Below are 16,357 nucleotides of genomic sequence, written 5' to 3'. Positions count from 1 at the left end.
CTTTCAAGCAGTATGATTTAAAAAAAAAAAGCACAATATTCTGTAGCCTACAACAATAATTCTGGGGTTTTTTTTTTCTTGGTATTGTATTTGGTCTGTGCATCACACCATGCGGACTGCATTAATCCATGTCGTGTTATACTATAATTACTTATTTATTAACAGTCAGCACCCCATTGTGAGGCAACAAAGTCAGATTTTTATTTTTTATTCCTTTATTTAAATGGGTGAGCATTGTGAGGCTCTACATATTCTTAAAGGTTACACAATACAGTACATCAACATGTACAAATCAAGGGTTTAACCAACAGTGTGATGGCATGCCTGCCATCCAGTATCTTATTCATATAGCATTCTTAGTGAGAGTTGACATTTAAGAACAGTACTCCCTTCACACAAATGTATGAAAAATGCAACATAATTCTGAAAATGATAATTAAACTAAAATTACATGACAAATGAGTGACAAAACACCAACAAGTATGTTTTTTTTTTTCTTCTGGCTGCATGGTTCACTTCTTTCTTCCACCTCTCTCCTTCAGTGCCAAGTGAATGATTGAACCATTGCTCATGTTGTAATAAGCCAGGGAGTTGGAGTCCTTGATAAAAATACCCTATGAAGGAACAGAACAGTTCACTTGTTTTATTCAGTCCCCAGATTATTGCAGATAAGACATCACATGTTGCAACAAGGTTAAAAGAAAAGTTTACCTCATATTGTAACTTCTGCTTTCCTGCTGGCATGCCTGTAGCTTCATGGATTTTGACTTTAATAACAGACACCTGCAGAGATATGACATTTGCATAGTTATAAGAATGGAGTAGGTGCACACTCCATAAAAATATGGAAACAATTAGGCAACACTTGCTCACCTGGTCTGTAAGTGGGACAGTGAAATTTAGCACTTGGCCATTTAGCTTCCATTCGGTCTTGTCCTGCATGTTGGGGACCTGGACTTTAACTGCTACAGGACCCTGGAGAAGAAAAACAATAATAGTTCGTTTCAAATAATCACAATGGGAAATATAAACAACTTCATTTCTCTCCAACTTCACAGTGCCATTAACTACTGAATATAAACCACTGACATTTCACTGCAATAACAAACCTTATTTCTACGAAGGAACTCCTCCTCTGGAATAAGATTATCCTCCGTCTTCATCTTCTTGCTCACTGGCTCATCCTCATGAGGTGGTGGTGGGTGGGATGGTGGTGCAGGAGCAGCACTTGGTGGTTGTGGTACAGGAGGAGCCGGGACAAATGCTGGAAGAAGTAGTAGGTTATATGAATTAAGCAGTATAAAATAAGTGGATGAAGGCTCATGATATTTATTTTCAATGTCAGTGATGGAAACCTTTATCTTACCAGCTGGAACAACCATTGGAGGTGGTCTTGGGGCCATGATATGGGGCGCTGATGGAGGCATTGGAACCACATTGATACGGGGAGCAGGAATCATGGGGGGCATTGGCGCTATAACTTGTCCTGGTGCAAGGCGCACAACTGGAGCCACGGGAGGTCTTGGAATTACAGGTACAGCAGACAGGAGAGTGGTACGCACTGGAGGTGGCACCTGTTTAACAAACACATTGGTGGATTGTGAACTACATACAGGATGTATAGACAATTTTAAAATAACAATACATAATTTGAACTCACAGAGGAAGGTGGGCGAGGCACTGCTGTGACAGGAGGACTGGGCTTCTGCAAACTGGGTGCAGAAGAGGGGATAGGAGGCTGGTGGTGAATTTCACTTGGCTTGCTTGGGCCGATTTTCTCCTTCGTATCATCCTCTCCCACCAGTCCTTTGGCCTTGTGAATGGCTTCAATCTGCTCTTGCAGGGTGATGTTGGCCTGTGCTGCCTGCTGTGTACGAGCCATGCTTCCAGAGTGGCCATCCCAAGTAACCTGTATGGGAATGAAAACACAAATTTTACAACAACCTTTGAGGATCAAAACTTTCCTGACTTATTTTCCATTCATTTTGGATTAACTGTGTAATTTGAGCTGTTGACAGTTCTCACCTTTTCCTCAGGTTTTTGGATTTCTTCTTCACCAATCTTCTTACCAATGGCTGTTTCTTCCACACCGAAGATATCGGTACGCCTTTCAGCCAGCTGTTTCAAGCTGCTTTCAATATCCAAACCAGGAGCATAGACCTCATCTTCTATCTGCCTCTCTTTAATTATGCGGTCTCTCTGCTCTAGCCAGCGTGGATCCAGCAGACCAATACGCATGTGCTCCTGCATCTTACTGGCTGGGATCTTTTCACCAGTAATTGGTGAGATGAGGTACTCATCCGGAGCTGCAACTGAGGGCGGAGGCTTGGAAGCTTGGGAAGAAAAGTTTGCAGTAGATTAGCACACATTGTATACAATGTTAGCTAGTTTTGCAATATTACCCCAAATATTACATTATTTGGGGGCATGGTTTACCTTTAGGATCATAGTCTTTGCGAATAAGAACCTGGTCTGGAGTTGGAGGCAGAGGAGGTGGCATAGGGTGGTCTGGTGGAAGGGGAGCCTTCATGCCATCATCCTCATCATCAGATCCCTAAGTAAAGCAGGAGTGGAAGAATATTGTTATCAAACATAGGCTGTATATGTAGTTAAACAGAAAATGAGGACAAACCTATAATATTCCTTTGAATAAAAGTATCAGTATAGCAATCGCCAACTGATGCAGGTGGTACACAAGCAGTGGTGAATCACTTCATTTCTTACCTCGTCCATGTCCTGTACTTGTGTGTCTTGATCAGGCTGTGAGGGCTGGCCTTGGTCCCGACCCTCTCGTTCATCCTCTTCATCCTCGCTCTCAACCTCCATTTCCACCTCTTCGCTCTCTCCATATTTCTCATAGCGCTCTTGAATCAGGATGCGAGCACCAAGCTCCTCTGGTGTAGTCGGTGGTGGGAAGTGACCTGGACAAAAAGAAATTCCAGTAAAGATAAATGATTCTAGCTACATTTATTGGTTTACAAAAAATTGTTGTCCTTTTATCACCTTGTTCGTTAGGCTGGAAATCCACCGTCTCAACCACTACAAAGTCATGCCAGTCTATTTGGGCATATGCAACACGTTCTTTCTCTCTTTCCTCCTCCTCCTTCTTCCTCTCACGCTCCTGGAACTTTGCCCACTCAACACGGTATCTCACCTGGTGTTTGTGGAGTAGGACAGCTGATTAAAATGGGGGACAGGCAATTAAATTTTTAAGCTGAGAAACAGTCACAGTTAGAAGGGATTACCTGGTCCATAACCTCTTTTGGATTATCAGCTTCTTTCTTCAGCTTGGTCAGCAGGCCTTTGGGAGGAATCAGGATCTAAAAAGACAACACAAATGCAGAAAATATAGTTTAGCATCACCCAGCAAACAAAAAGTGAAAATAATATCAGTGAGGCATAATCTATGAGCTCACCTTAGTGTACTGTTCAACCAGTTTGGTGAAGTAGTTGAAAAGGCTGTGCTGTGGTCGCAGAAAATCAAACTGGTAGTTCCTCTGTTCTTTCTGCATCAGCTGAGTGAGAAACTGGCGCCCATTACGAGCAACAAACTGGGCAGTGAGCTTGACAACATCCAGATCAAATGCTGAGATTGATGGAGGATCTGCAATGAACTCATACTCAGGAGGTGGTTCTTTAGGGACAATGGTCTCCTGGATTACTTGTGACTGCACCTATTAGCAAAAATAGAATATTATTTTTATTAAACAAAAACAGCCAATATTAAACAATTACAAGAAATAAAATAAGATCATACAATGTCTTACTTTTTGAGGAAGTTGCTGAGACTGCTGCATAGCCTGCTGCTGCATAACCTTAGGCACAGCTGCAGATGGCTCCTGTGCTTTGCCTTCCTTAAATTCATTGACCTTGTGACGATAGTAGGCATGGTAGGGGTCATTGGGGTTGAGAAAATTAAATTTTGGATTGTTGATCTCATTTTGACGGATTCGTGCTTCAAACTCGGGTCCATTCCTGTAAAATAACAAGAAATTAGCTAAATAATATACATTTAGTTAGGATTGCAGCTGTACAAAATATTATATAAGTGAGAAGTGAAGTAACAAACCTGGCAACGAAGCTGGCTGTCTTGTCAACTATGTTTCGGACCTCAGGAGGTGGATAAATGATACCAACAATGGGTTTGGTGGCTGGGGTTTCTTCTGCTGCTGCGTCATTCTGTGGACAAATTTCACTCTGGTTATAGTACAGAATACTTACATAAGAAACAGGCTCAACAGCTATATAAGTGCCCACTGCATCTAGCTTATGTTTAAAAAGAAAGTTATCCTATGCAACCAGTAGACACCATGTTGTATTAAAGTGACGGGGACTACTGAGCAGCTGATTATGTGGGTGAGTGGCTCTCAAAGATAATGTTACGCCATGAGACGATTGTTGCAGTAAATGTTAGCACATCTTAACCTGGCATGCACAGTATATATATATTTTTTTTCATAAAAGTGTAAACACGTAGTTCATTAGTTTCCTAACAGAAGGAATATGATAGCCACACTGCTAACATTAGCCAACTCGTAGCAGTAGCGTACCTTGTTGGTTGACTCCGGTTGAACTATTTGAACAGGCCCAGGCGGCATGGCTGTGTCTTTGTGTAAAGCTGAAGGTTGCCTGCAAACACCCAACCAACAAGAAGCGTATGTGTAATTTAAATACAGTTATTAGTAGTATAATTTATGTTAGCAACACGACATTTAACAGCTAAACACCCAAATTAGTTGTGCTTTGTTTGTTGAATACTTACTACGTCGCGGTATCGTTGACCCAATGGCGGCGAATTACTTCCGGAAACACGCCGCAAAGCATTATGGAATTTGCAGTACGTTTTGCAGGTTACCGAGGAGATGAGATGTCAACAAATCATACCGACTCACTCTCATAACAGTGACATATAGAAGAAGCATAAGCTAGCTTGTCAGCCATGAGTCAGTTGCTAGGTCGTCAGGACTGTATCGAAAGCCTCCGAAAAGACCTGGTTGACCTTCAAGGTGCCATTCTGGACGTCTTTTCTAGAACCGGTCCGGTCCGTTTTTCCTCCTGGAAGTTCCCCGATAAACTCTCCTGTAATCTGGACATGGTAGCTCTGCTGGAGCAGTATGACTTTGTGGATGGGGAGGATGCATTTAATCAGCATTCCCACATCGTGTTACTGGAGCTCGTCATTGACAGGTAATAAATAACCCAGCCTTAAAGCACATTAATACAATATTTCTAAAGGGAAAATAATGATTTGTCTTTTCTTCTCCGTGAACAAGACTATTGCTTCTTCTACAAAGCTTCAATTCCTATATTGAGCATCTGAGGTGCAGCCGCAGGAGAGAACAACCCCAGCAGAAAGGATGTCTGTCAGTGGGGCTCGTAGTCAGAAACTACTGGAGTAACTTAGTCCAGTTGGTTAACACTAACGTAAGCATACTGTTATGTCAGTGAAGATAAAACAATGAAAGGGAAACTGATAGACGACATGATTATTTTTCTTGCATTCTTTCTGTTTGAAACAGACAAAACCAAAGACATTTGAGAGTGATGAAGCAGAGACAGCGTCTCCTGGTCCCCTCCAAAGCTCAAGGAGTGACTGCAGCAGACACAGTTTAGCTGCTTGGTCTTCAACCAGCTCCTTCAAGCATTTGCCACAGAATCATGTGCCCTCCAGTCCTACCCTCAACACCTCATGCTATCCTAGAGATGACAACCGCAGTGTAAGCTGCCAGACAGTCGAATCATCCCTCATTCCCTGCGATGCCTGTCATCAAGTGCAGTCCATACTGAGAAAAACAGGAAATGTTTTAGTGGAATTATTTCAGGGTGAGGGTCTGCCCTGCTCTCTTCAGCCACTCTTGGCTGCTGTGGAGGACACACTGGAGGTGGGAGATATGACGGCGGGTGATGTTGCACAGTGGGAAAACCAGCAGCTCAGGGACATGCGCCGGCTGGCAAAACATCTACAAGATGTGAGGGGTACAGTACAACCTCTTAAAGATAGATTAGCAGCAGCAGAAGCAGAGCGGGAAAAATTCAGGTCTCAGCTGCAACAAGCACAGAAAGAGTTCAAGCAAGAAAGGGAGAAACATCAAGCAAATATAGTTCAGCTGGAGTTTTCACTGCAGAAGGCACAGAGGTCCATGAAAGAGACCGAGCAAAGGCTACAGGAGGAGCAACAACAACTCAAGAGAGGTGAGGCAAGCTGCAAATAATCACTGAGTTCACATGTATTAAAATATGTTTCATTTTTGGTTTGCTTTTTAACAGAAAGTTTGTCCTTGGAGAAGAGTAATTCCGGGCTGAAAGAGAAGGTAGCACTGCAGCATGATACATTACAAGCACTTGGTAAGGATCTGTAGGTTTCATTTAACATACCATCAATGTTACCATATTGAATTTCACAGAATTTAATAAAAATGTAATTATAATGACCTTTTTTTTTGTGGCAGAGAGTGAAAAGAGTTTGCTGCAGGAGAAAGTGAAGACCTTGCACAGGCTTGAGGAAGAAGCCCATTGTAATTTACAACAAAGAATACAACAGTTAGAGAATCAAATCTCTGAAACCCAAGTCCTTCTTGACAAAGAGAGTGCAAAGTACCACAGCGCTTGTCGACAGCAAGAGGTCAGCGTAACAGCAAACACCAGATCATATGCTGTTTTTGCCATCTTGCCCATGAATCAGTCACTTAGCAGGATTCAAATAGATTTATATAGGTGCTTTTTTTTTTTGTTGTGCATCCAGTCAATGCACGCAAAGCAGAAATCTCTATTGGAGAGAGTGGATGCCCTCGACGAAGACTGTGAAGAGCTGCAGAGGCAGCTGGGAGAGTCAGAGGAGAGACAGATCGACCTGCACAAAGAGCTGCAGCAGATGACAGAGGAGAAGCAGCGACAACAGGCTCAGCTCGCGCAAGAGCAGGTATATGGCAGCCCTTAGATACCCAGGAGCCGTAAATACACACATGATAAATGCTCTTTAACTTATTTGCTAATGCTTTTATGTTTTTCTCCTACAGGACTTGCGTTTAGAGCTCCAAAAGGAGAAGCAAGTTCTAGAAACGCATATAGGTGAACTAAAGAACACTGTCGCTGAGCTAAAGGAACATGTGAAAGCTTTAAGGGGGAGAGAGAGGCTGTTGGTGGCTTTCCCAGAGCTCAACCCACAGGCTCAGGCCCAACCACAGAGTAGGCATTTATTAGATAGAATATCATTTTTTTGCATGTACATAAAACTTGCTCTGTGCTGTTGAAACAACTGTGTGAAGCTACCTGTGGCTATTCTTTCTTTTCAATACACACAAATAGGAATGTGAAAAATAGTTCATACATAACTGTGCACTTCGTGTCATGTCATGTGGAGTGTTTTGTTCATGTTTTGCATCCTTTAAAGCAACAGGTAATGTGCTTTTGGATATGGAGCAACAATTGCAGGCAAATAGCATTCGTATACAAGTTCTGGAGCAAGAAAACGCCTCCCTACACAGCAGCCTTGAGAAATTGAGACAAAGAGCACAACACAATGCCACAACGGTAGGAAACGAAGAATGTTGTAAAATGTGAAAATATTTACTGTATGTGTAAAAGTATATTAAACTTATGCATTGTTTTCAACAGGACAGCTCAACTCAGCAGACTTGGAGCGCTTCTCTACCCAACACACCTGTACAAAAACAACAAAATTACCTGACCCAAATGCAGCATGCTTTGTCAGTATTCGCCCTTAAGATTACATTCTAATACAGACGGTATTACAAGGCACATCAACCATTATGTTAATCAGAATGCTGTCACTTTGTTTCACAGGCAGAGCAGTGGTGAAGCACGAGCAGGATACAATACCGGAGTGAAGGAAGCAGGAGGTGGAGAAAGTGGTCTGGAGTCAGCCAGGTCAGGAGATTGTGTGTCCACTGCCAACCCCTCGTCCATGCAAATTCACCTCCAAACCCTCCACCTCAACACAGGCCCCACCGGTGCTAAACGCAATACAAAAACACAAAGTGCTTCTCTTGTCTCTCATTCCAGAGGCTTGAATCAGAAGAGAAAATAAAGCCTTCAAGGCGTAAATGTAAACAGGAGAGAGCTTTGCAATGGGACATAACAGACCTTTGTGTAAGGATGAAGTATGTTGGTCATAAAATAATTATTTTCTACATCAATAACTTTATTTAAAAAATTATGCTTTGTGTTTTACGTTTTAAATTATCACTGTGTACATGTATGACATTTGGTTACCAGTGTTTCCACTACATGTGTCATTGTGTTACATCATAATAAACCTACTGGCTGTGGAGCCCTGCTGACTGTTGCATCTTAAGTTTCTGGATATATGATATGCTTCTCAAACAAACCTGGATGTACAGCATCTGAATGGAAAGACCTCACTGAATAAGACAACCCATGATGATGTTTCATAAACAATGATGTAGAAGCAGATGTGTTGATAGGTGATAGCAGTGCTGTCTGACAAAGGCCAGGAGTGACAGTTTCCATGGATACACAAGTGCTTGCAGGATGCACAGGATTCATGCTCAGCTGAATCTCTACAGACCTTTATTTCACTGCCTTCAAGATAAGTCCTTATAACGCATTAGTGCACTGAGATCAGGACCACACCTAGTTATGCCTTTGATGTGTTGTTTTTGTGTTTACACTGCATATCATAGAGCTTGGTTTGCAGTGGTAATTTAAGATGGTACGAGCTCAGGGCTGTAATGTGAGTCAAACAGGGAAGCCGATGAAACTTGTGTCAGAGCTGTCTCTATGGGGTTATGGTAGTTTGTTCATCATTGTGTCATCAACCATATAATTGAAGTTAGTCTTGAGCTCTTTCACTCAGTGCCATAGATGCCAAATGAAAAGCGATATGTTTAACGGGGCATTCAATTCATATTAACTACAGCATTTACTTATACTAATCAGCTGCAGTTGCAGTGCATTCTTTATAATGTAATAGATAAGACTGGGTATGAGATGATGTCTATTCTTAATGAAGCTGTGTGATGAAGAGAGAATTGCTGTGTCTTAGGTGATCTGAAAACTTAAATCACAAGTATCGTGTACAATTTTGACTATAATTCAAAAACATACTTAATATACAAAATAATTCAAAAATTCATGCATATTTGGATTTGACAGATAAAACTCAGATTCCACATTTTAGATTTTTGTAAATGCTGCTCCAAAACATTTATTTGTATTTATAACATAGTCTTTGCATTTTATACAGACATAGACTATAACAGAAAGACCTTAATGTGCAAGTACAGAGTATCATACTGATCAGAAGTAAGAAAAAACTGGGTCATTTCTAACTGTGCTTCCTGGCACACACACAAAAAAAAGACTGAAAATAGGTGAGAGAACGTTCAGCTTAGAAAAGCACCACAGTAGTAGAATTTGTCACTGGCGCGGACATCAAAAGCAGAACTGTGACACAATAACCAGACAATAATCTTCAAACAGTGTGCAAAGTTGTACAAAACTGTCTTGAATCTAGGTCCTTTTCTATATCTTTGCCAAGTGCCTCCAACTGTACATTCTCCTCCATGTTTGTGTTTTGGTTTAACAATTAGAAAGCATGAAATCCTGTATAAGAGTTGTTCACTGACATACGAATAAATTAAACAATCAAACCATTCAGACGGACTCCTTTGGCTTTGGAAATCAGTCTGTGTTGATTACAATGTGTTTAAGGCCATTTGGTTTCTTATTTAACACATGCAAACACAAATTGAACTGAATATATAGAGAAACGATAAAGATTTATATTAGAGATTTTAAAAAAAGGCTGTCAACATTTATTGACACTGCGTACACTATGGGAATGTTATCAGTATAATGTGAGAGTAGTCTCACACGTGTCTTTCTCAAATGTAGGTCAAGCTGCAGACTGGCGACAGGGACGACTGCAAATCTGCTGGGATTACAGAGGCCCATCCCAGGTTTAACATCGCCAATGTCTGCCTGCCAGTATGCTACCCTGTGTGTTGTAAAGACATTTTCAACCGCCATCAAATTTGTTTGTGCTTGACTGAAATATTCAATAATCTAATTCTCTTTCAGGTTATTCTGGAAATTAGTCATATTACAATACAATAATCTATGTGCTTTGACTTCTTATAATCTCATGCCAACAGGGAGAGAGGGGAAAGATCTGCTGTTAAAAGGTCCGAGTGAAAAACCCACAGAAGTGCAAGTGAACAGGGTCATGGGACGAGATTTAGGAGATTAAGTGAAGCACTGAAGTGTTGGACAGCCAATTAAAAGGTGAACAACTCATGGACACTAATATATGTCAATGAGAAAGAGGGCTTCTTCATAAGACACGGAGACACAAAAATTACACCGGCAGGAGAAAGAAACAAACAAAATAAAAAATACAACTAATAAGATCTATGTAAATGCAACAACACAAACAATCATAACAGTAAAATAAATACATAGTTTAACATATTAGATTAAATAATTTGTCAGAAGCCACTGTAGGCAGGGTGGTCTATTTGAATGACTAGTATGGTCCACCTTAACAGAGTTTCTCCTGAGGCTTTGGGAAGAAATTTGATGTAAAATGTAAACTGACAATAGTTTGTGCATTCCTTTGCTTAACTAACAGAAAAACATAATGAATGTTTACTTAACAACACAATATGTAATTTGTAGTGAATGTTGATTTTCCATGTATTAAAAGAGTAAAAAAAAAAATCATCCATTGAGTGCGCATAACTTAAAGATCGGTGTGTCACAAAGAAAGCACCATATATAACTGGACAGATTCTATCAAACGGGCGAGGTTGCAAGGATAGAGCTGGTCTTAAAGGATATAACACAACTTTGATTTTAGGAGTTTACAGGACAGTAATAAAGCTCTCTACTGTACATTAGAGAATTACAAGATATACAAATGTGTATTACAACAAGACAGAGAGCGTGCATCCCAACCAGTGGTGTTCTTACGTTTGCAGAGCAATGACTACACATTATGCCAGGCCATTCACACACTAAAGGGAGTGAGATACAGAGAGTACACTAGTACTAATTCTGTGTATGAGTGGGAGACACATAGTACCAGGCAGAAGTAATGATCACTATGTTCGACCACACATCATCTCTTTCCTGCGTACTCCTCAGCCGGTGAAGCAGTGGAGGCACTGATGTGGTGCCCTGAGGTGTCCACTTGACCGTCGGGCTGGACAGGCTGCACTGTTTCTACCAGGCTGCCGCTGGGTAGCACCACGTACCGGGCAGCCATGTCCTTAGGCTGCAGCTCTCGCATGCCCTCCTTACTGTGCCAGATCCCATAGCCAAAGTACACAAAGAGACCTGAGAAAAGGGAGAGCATGAACACTTGCGTAGTGTAAAGACTCAAAGTTAAAGTTTGTGCACGCTACATAAGTAAGTAGTGAGAAAAGGTTTGTTTTGTGTAAGTCACAGGTTAGGGAATGGCATAGTCGATCTGTCATACTATGTTATTGTATTAATAGTTTTTAACATGCTGTCAGGTGTGAGCAGCTGTTACACTTCCTGATGTCAGGACTGAACTGTAAGCAGCTGATATGTAGTGTTTAGTGATGGCTGTTACACTTTAGGCTGTACAGGCTGATACAGATGACTTTCTTTATTCCTCTTTCAAATCATCACTTTCCTCTGACCAGAATAAGTACATTACCTCTTTGAAGGATTGTTGTTTGCCCTTCTTGTGTAGATGGACTGCAGATTCTTGACCTCTCCCATGTTGCATGAGATGTGTTAGTGAACTAATTGTTATATTCTTCTTTGCACAAGTCTCTGTATTCTTTGCTGCATTGAACTGCATACACTACACTGCTTATGTCTATGTGTATTGTGTTAGGATGGGTTTGAATTGTACAGGACTGCGGTTTTTGTTCATGATCTTTCTGAGCTTTTCAGATACTCTGACAACACATGGAATGACAACATCATTCCCTTTGTTGCTCTTTTCTATTGCATTACTACGCGGCTCAGTTTGGATCCCATGCTTTTCTCCTTCGATGGTCATTGTAGGATTCAAGTGGCATTTTCTTTCTCTAGGGAAATGGTTCCTGGGAGAGAACTTCTAGTCTGTCAAGTGTAATAGTCCATGAGTGTGCATCTTATTAACTTGCTGCAGTCTGACAGCTGTGTTTAAATGGTTTACTGGTTCAGAGAATCCTTAAGCTAATCATGTGTCCCCAGTGTTTTCCCATCACTTACGGAGCATTAACAATCTCACCATCTCTTACATTTATTCATTCATTTTTTTCACTAAACATATCTCTAGTTCAGCTATTTATTGAACTCCTTACTGAGGCAACATTAGCCTTTACATGCTGGGAAAAACATAACTGTTGAGAAACTACAGAAAACTGAGACGTACTCCTGCTTAAAGTCTGATGCCTTCTTACCTACAGCGATCCACACAGTGAATCGAATCCAGGTCAGGGGGCTTAGCTTCATCATGAGGAATACATTAATGAGGATACTGGCACCTGGGGTCAATGGAACCAGAGGTACCTATACAATAAAAAAAATGTTCATTCAATCATGTGATTGGCCTAAAGAAATAAATAAATCTTTCCATTTAATTTAGATGAATGTTTTAGCTGCTCATGTTCCAGGTCTATGTTGCTGTCAGTACAATAAAATAAGTTGTGAAGAATAAACATCAATTAACTTGGCCACAAAACCACAAGTGAACGTCAACAGTATCCAATCACCGTGTAAAAGGTGAAGTTGATAAAAGTTAAAAACATTCATGAAGGATCTCACCTGGAATGTTTTTCTGTCGGTTTGTGGCTCATGAACCCAGATGAGTGCTAGGCTGAGCACAAAAGCCAAACTAAAAATCACCAGCAGCATTGTGAAGCTCCAGACAGGCAGATGTAGCTGTTTATTTCCAAATTCTAGCACAGCACAGAGCGATACTGAGCTCACTATCAGGATCAGCACACAGAAGGCCACCACCTCGCCTGGCTCACAGTCACCCAGCAGTCCTGCCCAGGTATGGTTCCCAGCAGGCCCTCAGCTGCCCCACGCCACGTCGCTCTCTTGTTTTTTGCCTCTCAACTAGCTGGAGTTTATCAGAGAAGGATTCGTACTGCTTCAGCTCTCCACTATCCTCTGTTATGGTCTGAGACTCTGAGGGGGCAGGGGAAGGCTCGGCATTGGGGTTAGGAGACGTGGAAGCGGCTTCTTTGGAGCTGTTTTTGTCAGGCTGGAAACGCAGCACGATAACACTCGCTGCGACGAAGGTGTACGCCAGGAGGGTGCCGATGGACAAGAACTGAACCAAGGCTTCCAGGTCAAAGATGAGAGCCATGGTGGCCATAAGGATTCCAAACACCAGAATAGCATTGACAGGAACTTTGGTGACAGGATTAACACGTGCGAAAATGGAGAAGAACAAACCATCCTCTGCCATGGCATACACAATCCGAGGGAGGGAGAAGAGATTACAGAGCAGCACAGTGTTCATAGCTAGAAATGGGAACAAAGAGCAATTATCAGAACTTAAGGCAAAAATATACCACTGTTCAGGCCAGGCCGCATTAAAGACATATTGCACTAATCAATTAAAGGCCGACACTCACCACAGATGGAACCTATTGCCACAACAACTCCAGCCCAACTGTAGCCACGGCGGAAGAAAGCATCTGCCAGAGCTGAGTTGGGGTCCAACGTATGCCAGGGTACCATTAGTGTGAGCACCGTGGAGACCAGGATATAAGCTGTTGCAGCCAGTCCGAGAGAGATCGCAGTGGCAATGGGAATAGCTTTCTGAGGGTTCTTTGCCTCCTCGCTTGAGGATGCAATCACATCAAAGCCCACAAAGGCATAGAAGCATGTGGCCGAGCCTGCTAGTATTCCAGACAGTCCAAAAGGCGCAAAGCCTCCTTCTTTCTGGCTCCAATTGGCTGGTTCAGCCAGCACAAAGCCAAAGACCAGGATGAAAACGATGACACCCATACTAATGGTGGAGAAGATATGGTTGAGGTAAGATGACACTTGAACTCCAAAGGAAATGAAGAACGAGGCAACTACTAGAATCCCTGCTGCAAGCAGGTCAGGGTAATGGGCAAGAAAGGGCACGTTCCACTGCATAATATGGGTCTCAGTGAAGTTCTGAATAGCGTGATTAAAAATAGAGTCCAGATAGCCACTCCAGGCGCGTGCCACAGCTGCACCACCAATCATGTTCTCCAGAATCACATTCCATCCGATGAGAAAAGCCCAGACCTCTCCCACAGAGACGTAGGTGAACATGTAGGCAGAGCCTGTTTTGGGAATGCGTGCTCCAAACTCTGCGTAACAAAAGGCAGCCAGTAAAGAAGCGAAACCTGCAAAAAGGAAGGATATGATGACAGCAGGCCCAACCATGTCTTTAGCCACTGTTCCTGTCAGAACATAAAGCCCAGAGCCCACCATGCCACCAACACCCATCAGGGTCAGGTCCAAGGTGGAGAGGCAGCGTTTCAGCGACGTGGCCATCATGTCATCGTCCAGCGTCTTGAGTCGGTTCAGTTTTTGACAAAGGCGCACCGCTGGTGCACATCCTCCCTGACACGATGCCATTGTTACAGAGTTAGACAGGCCCGCTGGGTGGTGCTGTTAAATTACACTGGATCCATGACCTGTTTCTGCAGCTCACCTGCAACACAGACCACAAAGAACTTGACAAACACTGACAAAGGTATACATCCAGGAAACGGGAAAAGCCAGTATGGTGGGTCTCCAGCTGTTTACAGTCTGAAGGAGCGGGACGTGTGTTTGGTTAAAAACAGTGTGATGATGGACACTGTAGGTCTATGTGAAGCAAACCCACTCTTCTGACTTCTTGCATTTCTTATTGTAATATTAACACTAGTAGTAACTTTTTTCTTTGTAAGAAAAAAAAAAGCATATTTTCTTGCAGTAAGTCACGCAAAATCTATCAATCCCACGAGTCAATACACCCATTTTGTTGATGTTGTCCATCTACATTTCCCACTGTAAGTGTCTTATCTAAAGAGGCCTTTAATGCTGCTGAACACGCAGGACGGTCCACGTCATCTGAAAGACGTCGCTGATGTGGAAATAAAATCTTAAACAGGATATGGATGATTTTTTAAATATGTTTGACTACTAACAGTACCTTTGGCTTTATTATACATGGATGCCAGCTGTCATCCTCTCGGATCGGGCGGTGCAACATCTGACTCCTGCTCTCCTCATGCATATGGCGACAACAGGATGCTTCCTATCATTACGTAACGCTTTATTCCCCTCTAGCAATAGGAACATACGAACTACACTACTAATATATAATACGTCTTTATCTTACCAGACACCAACACACTGTACTGTGCAAATAATGGACTAATCGTCGTCGTTTTAAATGATTAAAAATGTATAACAAAATGGAAACGGACGCAGAGACGGGATCGTCAGACTCTCTGCCTGCTGGATGTAACGTCACAGAGCGACATCGCACTGTTTTTACGGGGAGCAGGTGGGATTTAACAGGACACCGTATGTTACCACAAAAGCAGAAATGCCAGCAAATGCAATAGAAAAACAATGACCTGTTTAACGTTGTTGTTCGCCGTCTCTCTCTCTCGCCGGTTTTTACCGTGTGATGGAGCAGAAGGTGCAGCGACAGCGGCTGACTGCTCCTTAAAGGCACAGTCACCTCCACTCCTGCTCCTCTGCCTCCTCACAGCCACCCAGCAGTCTGACAGAAAGAGGGGGACCACAGGCTGTGGTCTCAGGACGAGCCCCCGGACCCAGGCTTCATGGGGGAGATAGGGATGGATGATCACATCCATGTCTCCAAAGTGGAGAACTAAAATATCATAAATCATTTTAATGTGTCGGGTCATGCAGTGTTTATAGGTGATCATAAAACCCTTACAATTAGTAAAAGATGCGTTTGATATGACAGAGAGGTAGTAGTAGCAGTAGTCTAGATCACTGCAGTATGATGTCCAAAACACCATAAAGTACATGTGGAGAGGAAATGCAGACAGGGGGGGATGAAATAAACATGATCAAGTCTGTTTAAGATCTAATAGGCCTGATGTTGGCGGACTACTTCAAATTGTGGCTTAGCTGTTTGATTTGGTTCACATTTGGTATACATAGAAACTACCCACAAATAGCTGCAAATTATAATTTCATCTTAAAAAAGTGATGAACAGTGGCAGAGAAAAAAAAAGTAAAAAACTTGCACTACGAAGATGAACTGACTGCACTGAAACATGTGTATATAGTTAATTCTGTTACTCACAAACACAAAGTCCTTAAATATGGAAAATAACCCAACTATCCCAAAGATTATGAAAAAATTCTATGTAATGGCCTGGGTTACATCATAATCTAATAT

At 42.1% G+C, this 16,357-nt stretch overlaps 4 protein-coding genes across 4 annotated transcripts; 2 read left to right on the top strand and 2 right to left on the bottom strand.

The window, feature by feature from the left end:
• Positions 1-179: 179 nt before the first annotated feature.
• Positions 180-4,801, bottom strand: sf3a1 (splicing factor 3a, subunit 1). The gene is made up of 16 exons (XM_026343871.1): positions 4,763-4,801; positions 4,551-4,629; positions 4,070-4,179; positions 3,768-3,975; positions 3,417-3,674; positions 3,246-3,320; positions 3,004-3,154; positions 2,725-2,921; positions 2,437-2,554; positions 2,026-2,333; positions 1,661-1,909; positions 1,367-1,574; positions 1,110-1,264; positions 874-975; positions 712-783; positions 180-614 (listed from the first exon to the last, which is right to left on the bottom strand). The coding sequence occupies exons 2-16, from the start codon at positions 4,596-4,598 to the stop codon at positions 513-515; spliced, it is 2,361 nt and encodes a 786-aa protein (XP_026199656.1). The 5' UTR covers positions 4,599-4,629; positions 4,763-4,801; the 3' UTR covers positions 180-512.
• Positions 4,802-4,866: 65 nt separating this feature from the next.
• On the top strand, positions 4,867-5,191 carry LOC113151057 (coiled-coil domain-containing protein 157-like). The gene has a single exon (XM_026343874.1). The coding sequence runs from the start codon at positions 4,940-4,942 to the stop codon at positions 5,189-5,191; it is 252 nt and encodes an 83-aa protein (XP_026199659.1). The 5' UTR covers positions 4,867-4,939.
• A 2,124-nt stretch (positions 5,192-7,315) lies between these two features.
• On the top strand, positions 7,316-8,278 carry LOC113151056 (coiled-coil domain-containing protein 157-like). The gene is made up of 3 exons (XM_026343873.1): positions 7,316-7,530; positions 7,615-7,706; positions 7,804-8,278. The coding sequence occupies exons 1-3, from the start codon at positions 7,348-7,350 to the stop codon at positions 8,045-8,047; spliced, it is 519 nt and encodes a 172-aa protein (XP_026199658.1). The 5' UTR covers positions 7,316-7,347; the 3' UTR covers positions 8,048-8,278.
• An 899-nt stretch (positions 8,279-9,177) lies between these two features.
• Positions 9,178-15,619, bottom strand: slc7a4 (solute carrier family 7 member 4). Its single transcript, XM_026343954.1, is given in 6 exon segments — positions 9,178-11,319; positions 12,402-12,510; positions 12,766-12,993; positions 12,995-13,473; positions 13,587-14,644; positions 15,558-15,619. Coding segments are annotated over 5 exon segments (2,016 nt in total). The 5' UTR covers positions 14,569-14,644; positions 15,558-15,619; the 3' UTR covers positions 9,178-11,101.
• Positions 15,620-16,357: the final 738 nt, after the last annotated feature.

This window comes from Anabas testudineus, chromosome 9, assembly GCF_900324465.2.
Source record: "Anabas testudineus chromosome 9, fAnaTes1.2, whole genome shotgun sequence".
Classification (NCBI taxonomy): domain Eukaryota; kingdom Metazoa; phylum Chordata; class Actinopteri; order Anabantiformes; family Anabantidae; genus Anabas; species Anabas testudineus.
This window is presented reverse-complemented; position numbering and strand designations above follow the sequence as displayed.

Excerpts from the sequence above, each read along its gene's own strand:
- sf3a1 (XM_026343871.1), bottom strand. The coding sequence starts at position 4,598 with ATGCCGCCTGGGCCTGTTCAAATAGTTCAACCGGAGTCAACCAACAAG. Across the intron at positions 3,321-3,416 it reads TGGTTGAACAGTACACTAAG|ATCCTGATTCCTCCCAAAGG; the intron begins GTGAGCTCATAG and ends TTGTCTTTTTAG. Across the intron at positions 1,910-2,025 it reads TCCAAAAACCTGAGGAAAAG|GTTACTTGGGATGGCCACTC; the intron begins GTGAGAACTGTC and ends ATTCCCATACAG.
- LOC113151056 (XM_026343873.1), top strand. The coding sequence starts at position 7,348 with ATGTCATGTGGAGTGTTTTGTTCATGTTTTGCATCCTTTAAAGCAACA. Across the intron at positions 7,531-7,614 it reads CACAACACAATGCCACAACG|GACAGCTCAACTCAGCAGAC; the intron begins GTAGGAAACGAA and ends TGTTTTCAACAG. Across the intron at positions 7,707-7,803 it reads ACCCAAATGCAGCATGCTTT|GCAGAGCAGTGGTGAAGCAC; the intron begins GTCAGTATTCGC and ends TTTGTTTCACAG.
- LOC113151057 (XM_026343874.1), top strand. The coding sequence starts at position 4,940 with ATGAGTCAGTTGCTAGGTCGTCAGGACTGTATCGAAAGCCTCCGAAAA.